Source organism: Trichosurus vulpecula, chromosome 3 (genome assembly GCF_011100635.1).
Source record: "Trichosurus vulpecula isolate mTriVul1 chromosome 3, mTriVul1.pri, whole genome shotgun sequence".
Classification (NCBI taxonomy): Eukaryota; Metazoa; Chordata; class Mammalia; order Diprotodontia; family Phalangeridae; genus Trichosurus; species Trichosurus vulpecula.
Window position 1 is genome coordinate 136,657,946 of NC_050575.1, and position 25,029 is coordinate 136,682,974.

At 35.5% G+C, this 25,029-nt stretch overlaps 1 protein-coding gene across 1 annotated transcript in view; it reads right to left on the minus strand.

Annotated features, from left to right (window-relative positions):
- The window catches only part of GPATCH1 (G-patch domain containing 1), a 54,166-nt gene that overhangs the window by 9,183 nt on the left and 19,954 nt on the right, over nucleotides 1–25,029 (minus strand). The window contains exons 7-17 of the mRNA XM_036749039.1: nucleotides 23,451–23,696; nucleotides 21,673–21,820; nucleotides 20,631–20,710; nucleotides 13,212–13,416; nucleotides 11,808–12,104; nucleotides 10,552–10,730; nucleotides 8,935–9,062; nucleotides 8,032–8,168; nucleotides 7,620–7,789; nucleotides 4,740–4,953; nucleotides 2,708–2,806 (exon numbers count right to left, since the gene is read on the minus strand). Coding sequence (XP_036604934.1) covers nucleotides 2,708–2,806; nucleotides 4,740–4,953; nucleotides 7,620–7,789; nucleotides 8,032–8,168; nucleotides 8,935–9,062; nucleotides 10,552–10,730; nucleotides 11,808–12,104; nucleotides 13,212–13,416; nucleotides 20,631–20,710; nucleotides 21,673–21,820; nucleotides 23,451–23,696 — 1,903 coding nt within the window. The remainder of the gene's footprint in view (nucleotides 1–2,707; nucleotides 2,807–4,739; nucleotides 4,954–7,619; nucleotides 7,790–8,031; nucleotides 8,169–8,934; nucleotides 9,063–10,551; nucleotides 10,731–11,807; nucleotides 12,105–13,211; nucleotides 13,417–20,630; nucleotides 20,711–21,672; nucleotides 21,821–23,450; nucleotides 23,697–25,029) is intronic.

Consider the following 25,029-nt stretch of genomic DNA (forward strand, 5'->3'; position numbering starts at 1 on the left):
AGCAATTTGAAACTGATCCACCAATACTCTCTTAGGTCTGTATCCTAAAGAGATCATAAAAAAGGGAAAAGGACCTACATGTGTGAAAATACTTATAGCAGTCTTTTTCATGGTGGCAAAATACTGGAAACTGAGGGGATGCCCATCAATTGGGGAATGGCTGAATGTAATGGAATACTACTGTGCAATAAAAAATGATGAACAGGCAAATTTCAGAAAAACCTGGGAAGATTTGTACGAAATGATGCAAAGTGAAATGAAGAGAACCAGGAAAACATTGTACACAGTATCAGCAACAGTGTGTGATGCTCAACTATGAACAACTCAGCTCATCTGAGCAATACAGTGATCCAAGACAAGTACAAAGGACTCACAAAAGAAAATGCTATCCATATCCAGATAAAGAACTGGACTCAGAATGCAGATTGAAGCATATTTTTTCACTTACTTTATTCTTTTTAATGTTTTTTTTTTCCTTTTGGTTTATTTCTTTTTTCACAACTGCAACTAATACGGAAATATGATTTACGTGATGGCACATGTACAACTATACCAAATTGCCTACCATTTTAGGAAAAGGGGAAGGGAAGGAGAGAGGATGAAAAATTTGGAACTCAAAATCTTGTAAAAATGAATGCTAAAAATTGTTTTGACATGTAATTGGGAAAAAAAAACAAAATACTATTAAAAAAAGTGGGGTTGAGCCCAGCTATCTATCTATTATGTCATCCTGACTCTCAGAGAATACAAGTATTAGCCTATTTAGAGATGAGGAAACAGGCTCCAACAGACTGATTTATGTTAAATCAAGAAAGGAGTGACAGAGATGGGACTTAAACCCAAGTCTTCTAGAAAATTCTAAGTCCTATTCTTAGTGCAGAGATTTAAGAGTATATACTATACTATTTTCCCCTTCAAAAGTCCTTCCACACCTGACTTTTATTTTTTTTCATTTTAAAGACTGATAAGATTTTAAATACTCAAGATCTATGAAGTCAATATCTTTAAAAGATGAAAAGTAAAGACCAAATTATTTTTCCTTGAAAAGATCCTGAAGGCTGTAAACCAACAAATGTTATAATCATGTGGAATAGAAACATTTCATTGGATTCCACATTGTTAATTTCTCTTTGGATCTTAGCGTCCTCATCTTTATATAAGCTATCTTACTGTTTGATTAAAGCAATGACTACAAAAATGATTATATTCATTTCCTGAGCTTGCCAGTGTACGCATAACCTGAGCATTTACTGAGGTGGCTTGGTAGACTGGAATGAGTGGTGTGTGGAGAGTCAGAAAACCTTGGTTTGAATCCCATCTTCGCTCCTTACTTTGCTTCCTATAAAGTAAGGAGACTGGACTAGATGATCTCCAAGGTCTTTTCCAGTTCTAAATCTACAATCCCATAAGAAATCCTATGAAAATCATGGATATTTTGCTATTTTAGATTTCATCAATACAATGCGAATTTTATTTTTAGATTTACAAGACTAACTCACAATGTCTGCTTGCTTTATTAAAGGGAGTTAACTTATTTTGTTATGATAATAATAGCTAACATCTTAACACTTTTAAAAAGTTCTTTGTGGGGCAGCGAGGTGGCACAGTGAGTTGAGCACCAGCCCTGGAGTCAGGAGGACCTGAGTTCAAATCCGGTCTCAGACACTTGACACACTTACTAGCTGTGTGAACTTGGGCAAGTCACTTAACCCCAACTGCTCTGCCTTCCCCCCTGCAAAAAATAAAGTTCTTTGTATATCACTTGATCTTTATAGCAACTACTTGAGATCGGTCTTACTATCAGTCCTATTTTATAGATGAGGAAACAGGCTGTGAGAGGTTAAGTGACTTGCCCAGGGTCACAAAACTAATATCTGAGTCAGCATTTGAATATAAGTCTTCCTGACTCCAAGTCCCTACTGCCTCACAGGATCAGATTCAGAGCTAGAAAGGACCTCAAAGGTCATCTCCAACTCTCTCATTTTATAAATTAGGAATATAAGCCCAGAGGAAGCACACAGACAGTAAGTTTCAGAGGTAAAAGCTGAACTCAGGTCTTCTGACTCCAGAGCTCTTTTTCATGTACCATACTTTCTCTAAGAAAAATTAATTTTAAAAGCTTTAATTACAGACTCCTCGGCCCCACAGCAGGGCAATCAGACCCCCCATATTTTGGCTCTAACACTGACTCCTTCCTCTGTATTCTCCATTCCAGCCACCTTGCACAACAGGCCATCTCTAATGTCCTGCCCTCTCCACACCTGGGCATAATCCCTTGCCTAAAGGTGTCTTCTCTTCCTCTCCTTTTGCTGATCTGACCATCACAGCCCACCTTAGGGGCCATTTTCTCTATGAAGTTTTCACTGATCTCAGCTGAACATGGTCCATCTCTCTTCATGGATCACATTCTATTTTATTAATATACTTTTCTGGGTATATCATATCTTTCTTTCTGCCTGCCTCACCCCACTAGATTAACTATATCCCCGAGGGCAGGAACAACAGAGCTTTTTTTTCATGTTCATATCACTGTACCTTAGTATAGTGTTTTGCACACAACAGGTATTTCATAACTGTTTATTGAACTGAACTGAAATTCAGAAGAAAAAATTAAATTTTAAAAAGTAAAATTTTAAAAAAAGAAATTCAGAAGGAGAATGGATACTATTTCTGAAGCAAATATGTTTACCTAGGATTCTCAACTTACTAGGACAGAACACAGGAGGGAGCCGTGGGCCAAATTCTTCTCTTTCATCCAGCTGCATCTTCTGTAAAGTAACAGGAGGCACCAGCTCATTGACCACCACTGCATGTAATTGGGAATATGATAAAATGAGCATATTTTAGTTTTTAAAAAAGAAACGCTTTAGGAAAAAAAATTTACAAATATGCAGGATTGTCTTCCATCACAAAGTAATGATGCAATTTAACTAAAAATTAATCACAGGGTACAAGTTAATAATCCTATTTCTTTCCTATATTTTCAGAGGAAAAGGACTGACATTTGCGATATTTTATATTTATGTGGAACTTTTCTGTATGAAGGCTTCCAAAAGATCATATTTATATACCTAGGTAAATAAACATAATAAATATTGCCAGTAAAAGATTTTTAGCACTGTACAGAACTGTATAGTACGGATCATAAAACCCATATAGCCTTAGAATACATTTTTTCTGTAGAAAAAACAACTGATGAATGTATTAAATTAGACCTCAGTGTACTTTTTCAAAGACCCAAACCTGGATTTGTAAATATGAGGATATAAGAAGTCAAGTGAATTTTCATTTTTCATGGCTACTATTTACTTACGATGCCTGCACTGCTACAGTTCTAAATCACTATGACTGAATACACAAATCAAATGAAATATGTTAAGTGGTTTTCAAATTTGAAAGTACTCCGTGTCAGTTAGCAGGATTGTGAGAAATCCTGCTTCTTTGGTATAAAGTTGACAACAATTTAGTTCATGCTTCTGAAATAAAGAATTTTGAAGTTGCTCTTATGTTCACCTTGTTTGATGATTCCTCATACAATCAGATACTTGCAGAAACCAATAGTGCTGACTACAAAAATATGCCCCCACAAAGAAACAATGAGGAATAATCTTGAAAATTATATCCATAACAGATGCCTAACTAATTAGCTATTATGGACATGTGTATATAGAAAGAAATTAATATTGAAGTGTCAATATCTGTAAATGTATGTTAATCTGGTTTTGCTTAAAGTGCTATTTGCTGTCTGTGGCAGCAAAGAACTAAAAGTAAAGTAGCTGCTCATCGACTGTAGAATGACTAAGTAATTTTGATATATGAATGCAAAGAAACAGCATCACACTTTAAGAAATAATAACTGTGAAATATACAGTGAGGCATGGAAAAACTGACATGAACCACAAGGAGTACAATGTAAATTTAAACTGAACAGCATATAATTTATAATGGCTAATTTTGGCCCCAAAGAAGAGATGAGAATGTAGCTCCCTTGTCTTCCTTGCAGACAGTTGGTGGCCTGGATGTGAAACACCGTGAGACTCAACTATTTACTGCCTGGTTTTGCCAAACTGCTCTTTTCCCTTTTTCTTTCTTTCTTTTTGTTTATCATAAAGAAAGTCTCTCTGGGTAGGGATATATTGAGAAATGAAGTGATATAAAACAAAAGATATTAATAAAATGTTTTAAAGAAAAATTATTAAATGCATAATAAATCATTTAAAATTCAAATACATATCTGTAAAGTGAATATATGTGTGTGTGGCCCTATGTATTTCATAGACAAAAGTTCACCAAGCCCAAAGGACCTGACTTCATTAATCATAAAAATTTCAAAAAAAACAATTCTTTTTTAGCTATCAAAATTTCCATTAGTTTAGGTCTTTCTGAACAGATTTAAAGTTTTGCAAACTATTTGTGTTAGCACTTCCACAGACAAGGGTGAAACAAAAGATGGTAATAATCAATAATCATGGCTATCCTAAAAATCCACCAGATACTTGCATTAAAGAGAAATAAGAAATTGTCCTTATGCTATAGTGATAACATAGCCCAGGAAGCCTAGCCAAGGCACAATTATTACTGCTTAAATTAAATGAGTTAGCTAATTAGACAAAGAATTATCTTTGATTGTAAAGTATCCTAATCTGCAACTCTGCAGGTAAAGCAAATAGGTAGTTTTTCTAGAAAGACTGTCATTTTCTGCATTAATTACAAAAGTTTTAAATGTGGACAACAAATACCTTGTATGTCAGATGATGTTTCTACCAAATCACTTGGCTTTGGACTTTTAGGATCTGATCCTCCGGGATCAGCTTGATTGTCTTCATTTTCACTTTCATCTTCTTCAGAGGAAGAAGATTTTTCATCAGAAGAACTGGCAAAGATAGCTTTAAATAAATCCATGGATGGTCTGCTACCTTCTTCATTCTTCTGATCTGTAGTTTCATTTTCCACCTGAATATTTTACAGGAAGAAGGGCAGTGCAGAAAGAAATAGAAAAAGGAGATATCAAAATATTAAAAGAGAGAATAAAAAAAGAGATAAATGCACAGAACATACAAAAAGCATGTGTGTGCAAATGCTTTGTGATGACTGCCCCAAAAGTTAAGATCTTGGCACCTACGAGCAGTACCAAGGGGCCCCTTCAGAATAGGGTCCAAGAAAACAGTCCAGTCAAGAGGTGATGAAGCCCTGAATTAGGGTGGTTGCAGTATGAGTAAAAAGAAAGGGATATAAGAGATGCTGAAGAGATAAGACTTGGCAAACTGGATTTGATGGGGGGTGGGGGGGCTGGGGAAGACAAGTGAACCAGAGTAAAAAGTCAAAAATGACTCTATGGTCATATCACAAACAAATTACAAAAGGAAGGAAGAAATTACCTATTAGATCTTTGAATAGGGGAAGAATTCATGACTGAACAAGAGATAGAAAGGATATTTTGATTACATAAAACTAAAAAGTTTTTGCACAAATAAAACCAATATAGTTAAGATGAGAAAGGAAACAGGTAACTGGGGAAAATCTCTATAGGAGGTTTCCTTAATAAAGGTCTTATTTCTAAGATAAAGAACTGATTAAAATGTATAAGAATAAAAGCTATTCCTCAACTGATAAATAACCAAACACATGAACAGGCAGTTTTCTTTTTTTTTTTTAGTCCAATTTAATTTTATTATCTGTTATGAATTCTCTCCCTCCTGGGTCTGCCTCTCTCTCCCTTACTGGCTGAGAAAGCAAAAACAAAAACAAAAATCTGTTACAAATATGGATAGTCAAGCAAAACTAGTTCCCACATTAACCTTTTTTTAAAAAATCCTTTAATATACACTCTCCATACAGAGGTGAATGGGATATTTCATCATGAGTACTCTGGTATTATTAGTTCCACTGTGTTGATCAGAAGTTCCTAAGTCTTTTAAAGCTGTTTGTCTTCACAGTATTGTTGTTACTGTACACATTATTCTCCTGGCTCAGCTTACTTCACTTTGAAACAGTTCCTACATGTCCTCCCAGGATATTTTAAAATCATTCCCTTTGACATTTCTTACAGTGCAGTGGCATTCCATCACATACATACCATAACTTGTTCAGCTAAAATTCTTTGACACCATGAAAAGAGCTCCTATAAATATTTCTGCACACACAGGTCATTTTCTTCTTTCTTTGATCTCTCTGAGGAATAGACAACTTAGTTGTGGCATTACTGGATCAAAAGGTATGTACAGTTTAATGGTATTTTGACTATATGAACAGGCAGTTTTCAAAGGAAGAAATCTAAGCTTTCGCTGGTTATATGAAAAAAGCTACAAAACATATTTTGCATGACTACATGTGTATAATCTATATCAAATTTCTTGCCTTATCAAGGAGGGGAAAAAGGAGGGAGGAAGGGAGAGAATTTGGAACTCAAAATTTTAAAAAACAAATGTGAAAAATATAAAAATTTTCCCCAAAATGTTTCAAATGACTGATAATTAGAGAAATTCAAATTAAACTAACAGTGAGGTTCTACCTCACACCTAACAGATTGACAAAGCTGACAAAAACATAAAATGACAAATGTTAGAAGAGCTGTAGAAAAATAGATATGTTAAATGATGCACTACTGGTAAAACTGTGAATTGATCCAACCACCCTGGAAAGCAATTTGTAACTAAACCAAAAAAGTTACTAAACTGTGCATAATCTTTGACCCAGTACCTAAAAGGTACTAGGCCAATACCTAAAAAGACCAAATAAAGAGAAAAAGGACCAAGATGTACAACTATATTCATAGTAGCTCATTCTGTATTGGCTAAGACCTAGAAACTAAGGGAGTACCCTTTAATTGAGAAATGGCTAAACAAATTATGTTATATAAACTTAATATCATTGTGTCATAAGAAATGACAAAAGGGAGGGTTTCAGAGAAACCTGGAAAGATATGCATGAATTGATGCAGAATAAAGAGAACAGAATTAGGAGAAGAATTTACAATAACTGTAGCAATATAAAAACAAACACCTCTGGAAGACTTAAAAAACTCTGATCAATGCAATAACCAGCCATGATTCCAAAGGCACAAGGAAGAAGGGGGCTACCCAATACATGCTGACAGAAAGATGAGGAGTTCAAAATGCAGAATGAGATAACATTTTCGGACATGGCTAATACAGAAATTTGTTTTGCTTGACTATGTATATTTGTTAAAAGGATTTCTTCCCTTTTTCTTTCTCTGGGGGAATAAAGGAGGCAGGGGTATAGACAATAATTGCTTGTTAACTGAAAAACTGTTAGCTAAAAAATGAATACCTCTTAGACTGTAAAGATAAGACACTAGAAGAAAAGCGTCTTCTATAGAAGGAAGGAAGTTTAGAGAAAGGGTGAATTAAGAATTTAAGTCAATAATTTTGTGTCTATGTTTAACACATGCAGAGTTATACACAGTACCACTCTGCTACATTAAGTTCAATCTACATCATTTTTCTAACACTGCTAAAAAATATTGTTGAGATTCTCCTACTCAGTAACTAACTTAGTAAGTAAGTAACTAACAAGTACAGAAAATCGTTATAACGGAGAAAAATAACGGTCTCGGCATAAATATAAGAGCACGACAAAAACAGCAGTCTCCTTTATACCTTAGTTGAAGATGATTCCACTGTACTCCCTTCAGCATTATTTCCCAGTGGCCTCAGCTGTTGTTTCTGAATTTCAACTTCTGATCTAGCCATACTCAGAAACTCACTAATAGAATCTTCTTTCTTCTTTTCTTGGTCAGGTATATCCCACCTAGATGGCTTTCTTGGTTCTAAAAAATTGGTATCAACAGTAATACAGTCACACAAATGAAATTCTCCATCACACAGATCACTTATTGCTCCTTATTTATTTTATATAGAAACTGATTTATAAATTTCTAAGTAATTCTAATGAAGTTTGCAAGCAATTTGCTTTCTTAATGAATATCATTTGCTTCAGGGTTCCATAACTGGCCACATATTAAGACAGTGACTATTTATTATGATATTAATCAAATGATGTTCTACTCACTGTTACGACTGTGATTCTTTTGTGCTCTTTCATTTGATACTTGAGTTGTGGTTAATGTTGTAGGCTCAGCTATTGTTAAAAAGTTAAATACTGAATACTTATCACGTTTAACTTTTGGTAATCCAACTATAGTTGAACTAGAAGGAAAAAAAGGATGAATTTTAATTAACACCAGTTTTCAAATAAATTATCCCTAAAAAAGTCAATTCTTTTTATTTTGTCCTAATAGCCCTAAAAAGATCTGTATTAGTTAAAGTACTTCAATATTTTAAAGAACCACTTTTAATTGAATTTTTAAAATATTCATTTGTAGGGCACATGAAGTATTTTCCAGAAGCAGGACAGCTTGAAAACTACAAGTTGATCATCTTATATATTTAAAAGAAAAAAAAACCAAACTGTAGAGAACAGAAATCTAAAGTTTCATGTTCACTTTTTTATTCTACTTTCATGTATGGAAATGCAAATGTTTGTTAAGTCCAGAATAAAAATAAAAATCAATTTTAAAAGGAGTATTTCCTAATCACAAACACCTACATTTAAATATTAAAGACATTACCAATGAAACTTTCTACAAATGTATAATAAGTTTTTGTTTAAGTGTACACCTGGTCTTACAATGTTTGTAACTAAATGCAAAGGACTGCATTGCTGTGGGAGGATAAAAGCATGTGAATAACATTCAATCTAAACTTCATAAAGAGCATAAAAGATGATGTCATAAGATTTATAGATAATAGTGAAAATTCTTTAATGTCTAAGACTACTAGTAACAGGTAAAGGTTTATAAACATTTAAATATAAATATATTAAATATAAATATAAAGTTATCTTTATTTTTATAATCTGAAAAAATCTGTGCTGATCGAAAAATCTGCCTTTAACCTTATATTAACAACTTACTCTGGGTAAGGATCAGGGATGTTAAATCTTTTACAAAGCAGTTTTTCAGGGTGCCACTCAAATTTATCTCTTGTGAGCTTTCCAAACATCTTCATCTTCACAGCAGATAGTTTGTCATCAACATCATTCTGTAAAAATCCAAGTGTTTTATTTTCTCTCTGCCTTTGCGCTGTCTCCCCAACCTGGAACAGTCTCCTTTGTCACCACTGCCTCTTGAAATTCTTGGTTTGCTTCAAAACTCAGCTCATATACCACCTTCTACATGACGTCTTTTCTGATCGCCCTAGCCACTAGTGCCCTCTCCTCCCATAACTGTCCTGTATCAATCTTGTATGTATTCGGATGTACTTCTATGTACCCAAAACAAGGAGGCACTTGTAACTCTTGTTAACTGATTGAATGACTGTGTAAAAACCTAATCTGATCAACTGAAGACAAAAAGAGGAAGGACTCCTGCAGGAAATCTAAGTAAAATAGATCTTTTATATTTCTATAATGCATTTGATGATATACCATTTCACTTTATGGCATCTAACAGTTTCAGTACCCTCAGTGTGGGAACCCTTTGAGCAATACAGATCAATGATTCATTTGTAACACAGAGAGTCTTCTAGAGTTGCCTAGATCTCATCTCCCTCACACTAACAATGATGACAAAAGAGGAAAATGACAAATTCTGAAGCAGCTGCAAGAAACCTGGCACACTAATAGACTCTTGGTGTAACTGTGAATTTGTCCAGTCATTCTGGAAAACAATATGGAACTATGCTCCAAAAGATGCAAACTGAAGGTATCTTTTAACTCAACTCTATTACTACAAGGCTTTTGCCCCAAAGGATAAAAGAAAAAAAGGGACCTATATGTACAAAAATCACCATAGTTCTTTTAAACAACTGGAAACAAAGAGGTTGTCCTCCATCTGGAGAACGGCCAAACAAATTATGGCAGGTGAATGTAACGGATTACCATTATACCATAAAAAATGAGAAAATGGACAACTTCAAAGGAAAACAGAGAGACTTCTATGAAGTGACACAGAGTGAAGGGGGCAGAACTAGGAGAATGATTTATATACAACATTATGAAGAAAAACAACTTTGAAAAACTTTAGAACTCTGATCAATGCAATGATTAACCCACAGTCCAAATGACTAAAGATGAAGCAAGTCACTTACCTCCTGCCAAAGAGATAATGGACTTAGATAGAAAGAGACAAACATTTTGGGGGATGGGGAGCAATGAACACTGTAGGAATTTGTTTTGCTAGCCTATGAATGTTTATGATGGTTTTATTTTTGAGGGTGATTTTTCTTTTTTGTTTTTGTTCAATTGGTAGGAGGAATGAACGGCAGGAGGGATATTTATAAATGCATGTAATAAAAATACACAAATTTCTTTTTAAAACAACAACTAAAAAGAAAGGTGCCTGTGGAATTTAAAGGTTAAGTAATTTACCTTAGGTCACACAGCTAATGTGTCAGAGGCTGGACTAGAACCCCGCTACCCTTTTATCTACTACATCACACTGCCACGTTACATGTATTATAAGATTTAAAATATTTTCCTAGTATTTTGTTAAGTAAAAATTAACAATGCAATAAGATTATGATGGCAAACCTCTTGGTCTCGAGGAACTTCTACTTGGTCTGTGTCATCTTCCTGTTTGGCATGAGTAAATCTGGAGGACAGTGATGAACTGGAGGGCTTGTACAGCACAGCTGCTCGGACAAATTCATCCCGTTCTCGTCCTCGTTCCCATTCAGTCATCCTGGGATCTAAACAACTTTCTAAAGCATCTATTGTATAGGACGGAAGAAATAATTTCATCATAAAAAATAAAGGGCCTTCCACATGCACCAAAATATTTACAGCAGCACTTTTTGTATTAGCAAAGAACTAGAAACAAAGCCAATGCCCACTGATCAGGGAATAGTTAAACGAGCTGTAGTGTAAGAATATTACTGTGCTAGAAGACTTCGTAAATCTGACAAATGGGAAAATTTATATAAACTGATACAAAATGAGGTTAAAAAGAAGCAGGAAAGTAATCTGTATCTCAGGTCACATGTGGCCCTCCAGGCCCTCAAGTGTGTCCCTTTTACTGAATCCAAACTTCACTTGAGGACCTAGAGGACCACACATGACCTCAAGACCACAGGTTCCCCAACCCTGCTGTATACCAAGAAAAATTTATTTTTTTTAAAAAAAGGGACTTACTGAAAATATTTAGTTCACAAGATTACCTAATACTTGAGCTATTTTATATGTTAATGAAAAATCAAACTGTACATTCTTGATTTTTCTAACTAGAAACATAAAATCTTTACCACAGCAATGTTAAAAAAAAAAAAGTTCTAACTTCAGATTAGCCTAAGAAAACACTTCAAAGACAAGAAGAGCTCTAACTTTAGATTAGCCTAGGAAAAGTAATAAAACAGTATTGCTTTCTCCCCCAACATGTCAATCAGTTAATTATGCTGTATTTACTAAGGAAAACATTCATTAAAAATGCAAAAATAAAAAAATTGTTCATCACTATTAAGTGTTCAGAATTTTTTTTTTAAATTAGAATTCTTAGAAACCCAAACACATCCATCTGACTTTTCAGCCCATTGGCCTCTTTGATATAGTAAATGGCTTTTAAATAAACATACTAATAGTTAATGCCTTTTGTGCAACAAGATAGCAAAAAAATCTGTGAAAGAGTTTCATCTTTCATTTCTAACAAATTTGAAGGTACTCAAAGAGAAAAAACTACCCATAAAAATATTAAATAAATAAATAAATAAATGATTCATCCTCACTCACCCCACCCCCAGCAGCCTAGAATGAATAACTAAAAAAGGTATGATAAAATTAGATTCCCTGATTACCTTTCTGCCCTTGTTTAATACTGCCTAAATACTTCTCATATCGTTTTTGCTTTTCTGGATCTTTTGCAAAAGGTCTGAAATCACTGGATCTTCCTGCAGTTACATCCCCACTCAATATCATCTGCTGTGTGTATGGAGCATCATCTGGAGAATCTGGCTGAAATCTGCTATTCCAAGCTTTTGGTACCAAAGCCTTCGCCTTTATTTCAGCTGCTTTAACTTCAGTTGCCCGTTTCATTTCATTTATTCTTTCTTTATCTTTCTGGGATAGAAACTCTAAGACAGATGTCGCTGTACCTAAATAAAAACAGTAAAGAGTTGAGAAATATCAAATGTTTGTGCCTTTCTAAGCTTTACTGTACATTTTTAATATCTTAAAGTTAATAAAATGCATATCTTAAATTCAATTTTTTTAAGGAGGTTAAAGCCTTTCAGGTATATTATCTAATTTTCTTCCATACTATCCCTGTGAATGAGACACAAGTCAGGCGCTGACATTCAAATGTTAGAAATGGCAAATTTAGAGATGGCAAACAACTGCAGTTAAATAATTCAAGGTTCATCAAACAAGTTAATAACAGAAAATGGATGCTTTTGGTCATCTTACACCTAGTCAATGATGTCCCATACTTGGCTGGCCAGTACTTCAATATGCCTCCATGACGCAGGCTACAACTCATCAGCCTGCATCAATGACAAAATCTACATCACAAGCACAAGATAATATTCCAAAGTAGATCTCTGTATCATAATTTACACAGTATTTCCCAACACCAAATCAGGAATACCATAAAACCAGCTCTGGACTACCCTTCTAAGTGGTAGAGAAAAACAATGACTTTTCAGTCTGAGAAATGTCATTTTCATTATAAGCAAATAGAATAAGGAAAAATAATATTATCACCTTTCTCAATTACTAGTAATTTTTAGATAATTAAGAACTGTCCTGAAAAAACTGCTTATGATAAGTAGTGTAAGTCTGAGCAAAAAGATAGATGTTGGTAAAGTTAACAAACTATCATTAAATAAAGGAATACAAATATATTATCTTTATTAGCTGTATATTTAGTTTGACTATGTGGTAGACAATTCTGATGTGTGGCATAACAATGCTATTAAAAATACTTTTATTCTAACATTAGAAATAGAAAAGCATGGGGGCAGCTAGGTGGCACAGTGAGTAGAGCACCAGCCCTGGAATCAGGAGGACCTGAGTTCAAATCTGGCCTCAGGCACTTGACACATTTACTAGCTGTGTGACCTTGGGCAAGTCACTTAACCCCAACTGCCCTGCCCCTGCCAAAAAAAGTGAAATAGAAAAGTATGTCTAGATATTCAATGGGTGAAAAAAACCTACTTAAATAAGTTACATAATGTTCACTGAAATGGTTTTGCTTTACATACCTTGAATAGGAGTTTCTCCAAGCATTTCTCCCCTCTTAGATGCATTTAATTGATACCTGCTTTGTTTTGACAGGTCACTTAATATTTTCCCAGTTGATTCTGATAGTGCTTGACATAAATGAGAATTTTCTGAGGTTGCAGTTATCACAGGTCTGAAATAATGAACTGGTCTGTAATCCTTTGGCAATTCAGGTGGTGGGTAAATCTTTTAAAATAAACAGAAAATACATGATGTAAAAGCAAACAAAAAACTCCTTCATATCCTAGCTTTCCTCCCAGGTAATTAACATAAATATGAACATATTACATTTAACTTTTAAAACTGTAATCATGAAACCACAAACCTACAGATTAATACTAGTTACAAGAGCTACTATGCTTATAAAAATGAAAGCCTTTGTTAAAGAAACACAGACAACTGAACTATTCCTAATCCTTCAGTTTTTATTACTCCCTAGTCTCCACTAAATATATTGCTGGAATGCATGTTCTATATAAAAGGTCCCTATGAGTTGCATCAATCCTGGGACCACTGCAAAACCATCTCACAGAAATATATAATTATTTGAAAGTGTTCAGTTAAATGATCCATAGAGGCAGTCATAGCACTGTGCATAGAGCTGTGTCTGGAATCAGGAAAACCTGAGTTCAAATTTGGCCTCAGACATTTACTAGGTGTGTGACCCTGGGCAAATCACTTAACCTCTGTTTGCCTCAGTTTCCTCAACTGTAAAATGGGGATAATAATAGCACCTACCTCCCACAGTTGTTTCTAGGATCAAATAATACTTATAAAGGCACTTAACACAGTCCCTGCCACAGAATAGGTACTATATTAATGCTTATTCCCTTCCCCTGGTAGAAAAATAAAGTGCAGGAAAAATGCATATTATCTAGGTTAATGAACAGAGCTAGACAGACAACACACTGAGTTAGACCACCAATACATATAGAGATCCTGGAATCCTTAAGGATTTGTCCTTGGATCTTCTTCTGGAATGCAGCAGAGTAGGAGAGGCTTTCTCTTTCCCTACCACACGCCTTCTCAAACACAAAGGAACAGTAATGGTACCACAAAAACACACACCAATAGAAGAAAGGCTGACATCCAGACTGAAAAGGGAATTCAAGGACAATGTTCCTAATCCCCAACCACCTATGCAGAGGGATGGGTATTCTGAATTTCCTAAGCAGCATGATCTCAGCATCTAGCCTTCTAGCAGAGAAGGGAAATTTCCTGGGCAGCACCAGGTCTGCAGTTGCTTTATGGGTAACCCTAAGTTCAATATTTTCTGGGCTTGACAATTAGGAAGTTAGACTTTTAGAGAGATTTCCTGATACAACATAATCTTTGGAGAAAGAAGCCAGTCCATACGGCTTTTGCCCAGTGTCAACTTGGAGAACAAAACCAGTTACTTGAGCAAGGAAAATTCAGTCAAAAGGAGCTGCTCACCAAGTTTCAAAACACGTTTACCTTTTGGGGAGAATCTCAATACAAGACTAAGAGTCTCAATGAGACTACGTAATACTCTGTGAGAAAAAAAGACTCCCCAGAATGACAAGGATTGCCTAACAGCAACTCCAAGTTCAGTTCCCCGGGGGTGAAGAAAGTTAGGAGTGGATGCAGTCAATAGGGTCTTTCAGTGTTTTACATTTCTCATTTGTTCAAAGGCTCTAGTGAGATCTCTAAGAGTGTCCCATAACGAATAACCATATTGTACCATGAATGCTTATACGGGATTTGGGGACTCTGTTTAGGACATGCTATAACATAAACTATGCTGTTGTTGTAATCATCATCACCACCACCATCACTATTGCCAACAAAATAACAGCTAACATTTATATAGTACTTTTACAAATGTTACCTCATTTGATCCTCACAACAGCCCTGTAGGACAGGTGTTATTATTATCCCCATTTTACAGATCAGGAAACTAAGGCCAAGAGAGGTGACTTGTCCAGGGTCACACAGCTAGGCAGTGCCTTGAGGAGGATTTTAACTCAGTTCTTCCTAACTCCAAATCCAGCATTGTATCCACAGTGCCACTGTCCATACCTAAATTTTATTTTAGAGGCTTTTGTAGAATAATCCAACATAGGGGCAACAAGCCAAAGGAAGAAAAACTGAGCCTTGGAATCAACTTCCCAGGTCCATGTGAAGCTAAAGTCTTTGGACAGCCCTGGGCCACAAGTTACATATACACGTTGTTTCTTCAAATAGAAGGTGAGCTCCTTAAGGATAGGGACTGTTTTGTTGTTGACTGATTACCTTCCTGGATGAATGCAACAGAATGACAATAAGCTGGGCTCAGAATTGTATGGGAAGAGGTCAAGCTGGACTGCGCTGGAGAAACTGTGCAGTGCTCTCAATCTTTCTAAAGCTTCTTACTATGGTGAATGCCAGATTTTTAAACACCGATATTTTCTTCGTGATGATCTACAGCTACAAATCTTGGCACATAATCCAAAAGATAATGGCAAAACATAAAGTAGTTGTGAATAAATTGTGGCATATTACCAAGGATGACTTGTTTGCAAGAAGTGACATAGAAGACATATTTGATCAGTTAAAGAAATGAGCCAGCCAAATAACAAGAATGAGAGACAGTGGACAGACAGTTTATATAGATAGCTATCTTGTTATCTTCAATATATTTCCCCTTGCTCCACCACCCTAGCCCCCAAAACAGAGGGCCAGAACATTGAGCGAATACTCTATGGAGTATTTATAGAAGAAAACTGACAAAAATATACAGTATGCTAAGTGATGGTTGGATTGTAACCTGTACTAGTGGAAGAAGAACTTAAAGTAATGAAATCAATGAGATCAGATTATATGTAGAAGCATCCTGCTTGTAAACTGGCTCATAAGGTTCCACGTACAAGAAGATGCTACATTTAGGGCTTATTTTTAATTCAAATAAGATTAGTTTACTATGTTTAACAAACATGGACTTTTATTCACTTTCTTCTTAAAATGCAGTTTCTTTAAAAATCTGGCTAAAAATTTGTGCTATACTTGGGCTAGTCTCATCTGCTATTCCACAGATGACTTACCTATTTGGACCATAAAGTATATGAAGGCTGAAATAATTAAATCTAAATTTTAATTACTGTTCTGATAATGCTTTAGTTTTAAATTTTAATGTCATGTTTTATTTTTTCATCTGAGGTATTTCCATATAAATGACTGAATTTACCTCCCTACTTCAAAATACAAAACTGAAATTCAGATATTTGTGAAATTCAGAATTCTCAATATTGATAGATACCATGCATTAATAAAGGCACAACAAATTAACTGAAATGACTGATTTACCAAACAAATATAAAAAACAAAAATTTTAAAATATTGTTCTTCTTTGCCTGAACATATATATATTATTGTAAAGTCTGCATTTATCCTGCTTCTCTTCCCACAAAATTCTAAGCCACTTAGAAGCTGAACCATGTAAAATCTAAAGTTTAAAACTAGCAAAGTTTTAAAACTATATAACCTATATAAGTGGTTGATCAAAGGATAGTATTATTATCACCAATTGATAATTTGCTTTCTCTGGTCCCTCTCTAGATAAAAGTTCTTAAAGAGTTAAAAAAAAAAAAAGACATGTGCTATTTGAATTGTAAGCAGGGAAGGTAAAGAAAGGAACTGAAGCTGACCTTAAGAGACATTGAGACCCTACTACTGGAGGTCTTCATGCATAAGTCCAATGATCATTTATCAGGGATGTCATAAAACGGATTTGATTCATGCTTCAACTAGGGGGTTGAACTAGATGATCTCTGAGGGCTATTCCAATTTTAGTTATCTTCATAATTCCTTTTTTCTAGTAACCAAAGAATACCAAATCCACTGAACTGTTAAAGTCAATTAATTTAATCCATGCTTCACCTACCTTCTGTCCAATTCTGTTCACCAGAAAAATTTACCTAAACTCACAAAACACTCAGCACAAAGGGGAAGCATTTCCTCTATATGATTTACATCAATCCTTTTCATTCACTTTCTCTTTAATTACATGGAGTTCTGTTTTCCTTATGGACTGGAAATGTAATTTGTTACCACCCACAGGAAAGCCTAACCACTTACTTGAATAATAAACATGAATAAAAAACATTTATTGAGAGTTTACTACGTGTGGAAAAAGTATACTAAGTGCTGGGGGTGAAAATATAAAAGACCTCGAGATGTTTACATTATAATAGGAGAAAACATATATAAGGAGGTGCTGGCCAGGGAAAGGTGTTTTGCTTTGGGAAATCTATAGTTGAGATAATAGGGAATCGTTGGTGTTTATTGAATAAGAAGCTGATGTGGTCAGACCTGCACCTTAGGAAAATCACTTTGGCAACAATGTGTAGAATAGATTGGAGTGGAGAGGCTTAAAGCTGGAAGAGCAAATAGGAGACTATCATAACAGCCCAGGTGAGAGGTGATGATGACATGAAGCAGGGTGGTAGTTATAATATAAGTGGAAAGAAAGTGACATATCTAAGAGATGTGGTGGAGGTAGAAATGACAAGATGGGGCAAATGGCAGGATATGTGCAGTGAGTGAAGGTGGTTCCAAAGTTGCAAACTTGGGTGACTAGGATAGTGGTGCCCTCAATGGTAATATGGAAGTTTAGAAGAGAGGTGGGTTGAGGGAAAAGATAATGAATTCTATATGTGAGATGTTGAGTTTGAGTTGCCTATAGACATCCCATTTAAAGTATCAAATAGGAAGCTGATGATGTAAGACCAGAACTCTGGAAGAGTTTAGGGAGAGATATTAGGGAAAGACATATAGATCTAAGAGTCAATGGCATCTAGATAATAATTAAACCCACGGAAGCTGATAAGATCGGCAAATGAGAGAGTATAGGGAGAAGAAAAGGGAACGAGTCAGAACCTTAGAGAACACCCACAGTTAGCAGGACTGACATGGATGATGAATGAGCAAAATAGACTGAGAAGAACTGATCACAGAGGTAAGAGGAAAACCATGTAGTATCATGAACTCATGATTAATAGTGGCTCCAGATGAATAATAATGGAATATTACTTCCGTCCTAGTAGAAAGAACAAGATTCCCTGACAGAAAAAGACAGAGGTTATATACACTAGGTGAGCCGAACCATTGCCATCACCTCAACTACCACCTCCCCTTAGATTCTGGAGTAATCAACTCAGGACTCTGGACACAAGAGCCCCAGGACTAGCAATGGCTCCCTGACCAAAAACCTTTCTTCCAGCCTGGCTCCTACAGATGTTACCCAGAGTGGGCAACTCTTGTGCTAATGTAGGCTGTCAAATCTTCTGCAAGTGCTACAGACCTTACTTTCCCAGGGGCCATAGCTACTCTAGACCAAAGAAAGATAGAAGTCACTGGAACGGTCAAAAGGTTCAACATCAGAGAGGAAATGATTTTTACCAATGGGCATTTCCATCTAACCTACAGCTGACCCTTCCAATATGCATAATATTTCTTTACTAGAATGTAAGTTCCTTGATTTTCTATTTTTAAGCTAAAGAATTTTGGACTCAGCAACACATGGTGCAAAGACAACTCCAAAGGACTCACAATGGAGAATGCTATCTACATCCAGAGAAAAAACTATGGAGTCTGAATGCAGATTGTGCCACACTTTATGCTCGCCTTTTTTTTTCCCTTTTTTTTTGGTTTCGTTTTTGTTTTGGGGGTTTTTTTGGTTCTGTTTCTTCTTTCTTGTGATTCATTCCATTGGCCATAATTCTTCTTCATAACTTGACTAGTATGTAAATAAGTTCAATGCGAAGTTATACATAGAAGTAATATCGGATTCCATGCCATCTTGGGAAGAAGGAGGGGAAGAAAATCTGGAACTCGAAATTATGTAGAACTGAGTGTTGTAAACTAAAATTTAAAAAAAAAAACCCAAAAAAGAAAATACATATTCACTTCTCCTGGGGAAAAAAGAAAAAGAATTTTGGACTAAGGATACAGGATGATACGTGCTGCATCAATAACAACTTCTATATTAAATGACTTAAACTACTTTGTTCTTTTTGGTTATATAAGAGAGGATACTATGGAGAGAGTGATAAAGTAACTGCTGTAAAAGACAATATGCATCACTAAAACATTTTTTAAAAGAGTCAGTTTCATTCTGGGGGAGATGTCATTGGCACCTGCCCTGTCCAGCACCTTCAAAATCTCTTCTTGAAAGTGTCTATGATATACAGCAATCTACAACCTTTGGATTCTTTCATTTTTGAATGCCAAACTATATTTTACAAGGTATTTTTCACCACTCTCCTCTAAGACTACCTTCACATTCCATTCTCCTACTAGCAAGATAAAGCATTTAACCAAGACTAACTCACCTGTCTACCCACTTGAGATAATAAGGGAGTACGCCATAAATTTAAAAGCTAAGAGAACAGTCTTGTTCAGGGTTGGCCAAGAAGTGAACCAGAATTCCTTTTCTTCATACTCCTTGCTTCACAACTACAAGGATGCTGGGTTTGAGTATGACCCTTTTCACTTCCTGCTATAACTATGGACAAGTCGCTTCACTTCTCTGAAACTTACTTTCTTTATCTGTAAAATGGGGATAATACCTATAAGAAGGACCCTTGGGTTTGTGAGGGTCAAATGAGATATATCAGTAATTATTATTATTATGTGGCCCCTAAAATTAAATCAAAATGAAGCTCTGGTTAATTTCTAAAATATTTCTCTTTAAATGAGAGGCATCATCAAGGCATAGCAGACAGTGGGTCTTGGGCTTGAATCTTGCCTCTGACACCTACCTGCCGTGTGACCATGGGGAAATCATTTAACTTCTTGACACGCTAGGAAACTCCCTAAGACCATAAATTAGTCACTTGGAGTTACTCATATCAATGAAATCACAGGTCCTATCCCCATCCCTTTTCTTTCCATAGAAAGAAACAACCAAATTAAGTAATGTTTAAAACACTTAGGGTCTCTAGTAAAAGGCAGGTAATTAGTTGCTTTAATTATGAAGAATGTTTGTGGTTTCCTGACTGACTGTAATATAGGATGTAATTTCACTAAATGATGACTCATTGATTTACTATAAACTTAAGTTTGAATCTACTATTTTCGGGAAAATGTGAGGGGATTTGAGGAATTTTTCCAACTGTGTGTCCAACAATCTTCCCCTACAGTCTAAATCAGGGATCTGAGGACTAAAACTGATTTCAACATTTTTCAACAGTTTTATTGTATTTAAAGTAAAAAATGTTTTACTATATTTTAAAAGGTAAAAACCATTCTTAGCTCACTAAGCCATTACAAAAATAGGCAGCTTTACAAAAAGAAGCAGCAGGCCTTTGTCTGCGAGCTGTAGTTTGCCAACCTTTGGTCTACATTAGAACAGAACAAATTTTAAAAGCAAAACTAATAAGGAAAAAAATTTTTTTGCTTACTTCCTTAGAAGATAAAGGTTTAGATGCCAGAGAAAAACCATCCAAAATTTTGCCAATGTACCGGATCTCTTTTTCTGATCCTGCAAAGTGAATGTTATTAATTTTAGAAATAAACTATTTTGTTAAAATTATGCATCATTTAAAAACAAGACAAAGATCTATATAATAATGAAAGTTACAAAAGGAGTAGAGCATAAATCCATCCCTCACACCTTTGTTGACTTAGTGCCTGGGTGGCACAGCCCTAATTTAAGTACATTATTCAGGACATAGGTCTATGTTTCTACACAGTTGAAAGGTCAACCAAAACAATGACGTGTTACAACTCAAAATATCTGGTTCATAAAGTATTAGGGTCTATAAGTAAATAAGTACCTAAAAATATGCTCTGAATAAGAGACCTAAGCAATCAAGAGAACAAGAGCTGATTTTTTTTTCAAGAGTAACTATCACTTTGCTATAGTCAATACTAAAAATAGGTTTTAAAAAAACATACAGACTAGGCTAGGAGTTTCCTAGCAACTATCCAAAGACAGTGTAATAAAACCAAAACCTCCTGCAAGCTAAACAGAGGGGAAAAAAGGTACTTTTACCTTCTCAAACGAAATTCTAACAAGATAATGACAAAGACTTTAGTTATATTCTTTGATTGGAAGGCACTATAAACACTTCAAACATTTATATGTGAAAATAAACACAAAGGTTCACAGAATCATAGATTTCGAGTTAGAAAGGACCTAAAGGGATATCTAATCCAACTCCTTCATTCTCCACATGAAAAAACTGAGGCCCAGAGAAGTTAAATGACTTGTCCAAAGTCACTTGGGTAATAAGTGTGGATTTGAACTCACACTGGGACACAAGCCAATGATCTCCAAACTGTACCATGCTGTCTCTCTTTGATTAGAAGGCCCTATAAACATTTCAAATGTTCATATGTGTACAAAGTATACATAAACTCTCATGAGTTTTCATAAAACAAGGGCTCTTAACATGGAGTCCATGGATCCCAAAGAGATCTATATTCCACATCCACAATTACCTTTCCTGTTTTTATACTGCTTGGGTGCTGTCCAACCATAAAGTCCATCCCCAGGCTCCTCATCCTTCAAAATGGTATCATACTTAGATAATGTTTCTGTTGCATAAATATCATCATCTTCTTCTTCCAAAGCACCTACACCAAAAGCCTTTAAAGAAAAAAGATTTAAAGATGGATGAATAAAAGCATGAGACACATCTACACTGAAAGATAAGTAATTTTAAATATTTAATTGCAAATACTTTATTACCACTTGTTTTACCAAGTAAGAGACTTTAACACTGTAGAGACATAAACAGGAGCCACTGAATCACTTTCACACACAAGCATACATGTATGTGCATGCACAGATGCGAGCGTGCACACAAGCACGTGCACGCGCGCACACACACACACAGTCTCATTTTCTCTCTCTTTTTCCAAACTCCTAGCAAAGTATGGACCAGTTGTGAAAGGCAAAGGAGGAACAGGAGAAATGCAACCTGTAGAGCTAGAAGGCTAGACTTCTCGATTTAGAGCTTGAAAGACACCCCCTATTCAATATCAGAAAAGTGATCTTACAATGCAAGGTTAGGTAGGGCACAGTTAAGAGACAAGGAACCAAAAAGGTATAAATGAAAGATTTTCCTGTCCTCCAGTTTGACTGTAAGAAACAGAATCCCAGGCTAACTGTGACCATTCCACACCATCAAGTGATGGATTACAACCCTTAACCCAGGGACACCTAAAACTAGGGAATGGTTCGAGTGTTGTGAAGGATGCAGCTGTTACTGACCTTGGACAATTCAAAGCCACCACTTTGGTATTCACTATGACCAAGACCCTGGGTAGCTCACAGCACAGCTTAGTACACAGAACTTCCATATGATACAAAGCAACATCTGTACAGACACAGGAGGAAACATGCCCAGGAACCTCAAACCCTGCACCTGCACTACCCTGCTATAAGAAAATGTCTCACTGGACTTTCTCCCCAAGCCCTTTCAAGGACCATAAGCTCAGCAGCCCCAGCACAATGAGCCAGCCTAGAACACAAGTCCTGCTTCTCCTTGCCAGACATGGTATCTGCTAGTTGCAGGCAGCCTCAACATGAAAGGAATCTGGTGTTCTCTACCAGGACTCCTAACAGGCAGCCAGTGTTGCCTTGCTGTTCCGCCACAACACAACTATTCTGTGCCTTCCTAACCGTATAAACACAGAGATTACAGAAAAGATGAGTGCAATAAAAATACCCAACTGACTAGTAGAATAATAATCAAGAAATGATAAACATATCACTTATTAATTGTCTGCTATCTAAAGGCATAAAAAAGTATATAGGCTGCTGAAAAACTTGTTAAAAATCTCTGACTAGTGTTGAGAAGACTTGTGATTGGCAATAGCAGATTATCTTTAAAGGGAATAACTTGTCCCCCTCCCTTTAGTGTGGGAAGTGAGCCAGTTCACTGGCTGTCTTTTCTCTTATAAATTAGAAAGCTGAAGTAACCAATAAATTGTGTCCAAATTTGTTTTGATTTTGACAACAGAGCTGTTCTTTTATCATGGACAAGTCTAAGGTATTTCATAAATCTCACTTACATATCTACATGTCAAAAAAAAATTACAGTGAGAATGAGATAAATTCTGTTTTGAATTTTTTTGAATGTAAAATTAGATTTCTCAACAAAAGTAAGTATAATGAAGCAGTCATCTCCAGTAAACACAAGTATGCTAAGTACATTAAGGAAAGGATATTCATTTGCAATAAATGAATATTTATAAACTAGTAATGCTTTAACCTGTCCTGAAATTCCAAGTTTTCTTCCTTTATTTGGTCTAATGCTTCCAAGAAGATTGCTGGTCCCCTCAGACACATCACTGAAAAGATTAAAGTGCTCCCCTGAAATTCCAAATAATGCTTTCTGTGGATCTAGGCCCTTATAGGCAAGTCCATGAACATTGTCTTTAGGAGTGAAATCCACTGGAGTTGTGTCTTTGGGTGCAAAGGTCACATTATCTGGCAGATAGTCATCATCATCATCATCCTGCAAAAAAACATTTAAAGAAATAAGATAAATCGATATATAGCAAACTTGAGGCTATTTATAGATTTAATAATTAAATTTTTAAAATCATAAGTGCTTTATTAAATGACATTAGATCAATGACAAATGACCAAATAATCATACTTCAAACAGTAAACACTAAGTACATACTATGGTGCAGAGTACTGTTAATATGAAACTATTATTATTGACAACTAACTCACTCCGAATCTAATCTCATTAATGAAGATATCAACACATATATATCACTTTAAGATTTATAAAATATTTTCCTAATAGGCCCATGAGGCAGGTAAAACAAGTATTCCCACCCACTTTACAGATGAGGACACTGAGGCTCAGAGGGATTAAGTAACACATTAATTAACAAATTAAGTAATCTGAACCCAGGTTTCACAAAGGCTCCAAGTCTAATATTATTTCTACCTGACTATGATGCCTCTATGACAGATCCTGTTTTTAAGGATTTTATACTCTTAATTTATTATACTAGACTGTAAATTAACTACCTTCTGAGAATGTGAAATAACCATCTTAATGTTTAATGCACTAGAATTTTGCTCTACTTATAACTGCTTGAAATAACTGGATTATTTGATTGAAAGTCTTTTAACACCCTATACATGTGACTATAATAGAATTGGCTGACATCAGCCTAGATCTTTGAGGTCCCTTAACCCCCTACCCTTCACTAAAAATTCCAAGATTCTAGGATTTGAAGTACTCAGGGTTCTTAAGTACTAATAAGAAAGTCTTCTGGGACACAAGTTATAGTCACCATTTAATAGCTCAAGAAAAGGTGCACATTAATCTGGCAGGGATGTGCAGAATAGATTAGAAGGATTCTAGAGGTGAAACCAATTACAGCATTCTAAATTTCAGGTGATTTGGGTACTTGGAGTGGAAAGGAAAAGACAGGTTTAATTGAGATTGTAAAGGAAGAATCAAAAGAACTTGGTGACTGACTAGATATGAAACAAGAGAGAGGAGATGAAGATTACTCCAAGGTTTCAAACTGGGTGCCTAAGTAAATATGATGCCACTAACAGAAATGGGGGAAAAACAGTCAACTCAGGAGCTGGCTACGGGAAGAAAAAGAGACAGCAAATATAGTGCTTCTTAATGTTGAATTTGAAGTTCTAGGAGAACATTTAGGTAAAAATACCCAGGTGTTAGAAATATGAGACTAAAACATTCCTTATCTTGTTCTGTACTCTCCCACAGTGCTATTGCCTATCCCCTAGGAACCTCAATATAAATTACTTATATCTTCAGCTCTGACCTCTGGCCCCAGCCCTAGTCCCACATTTCC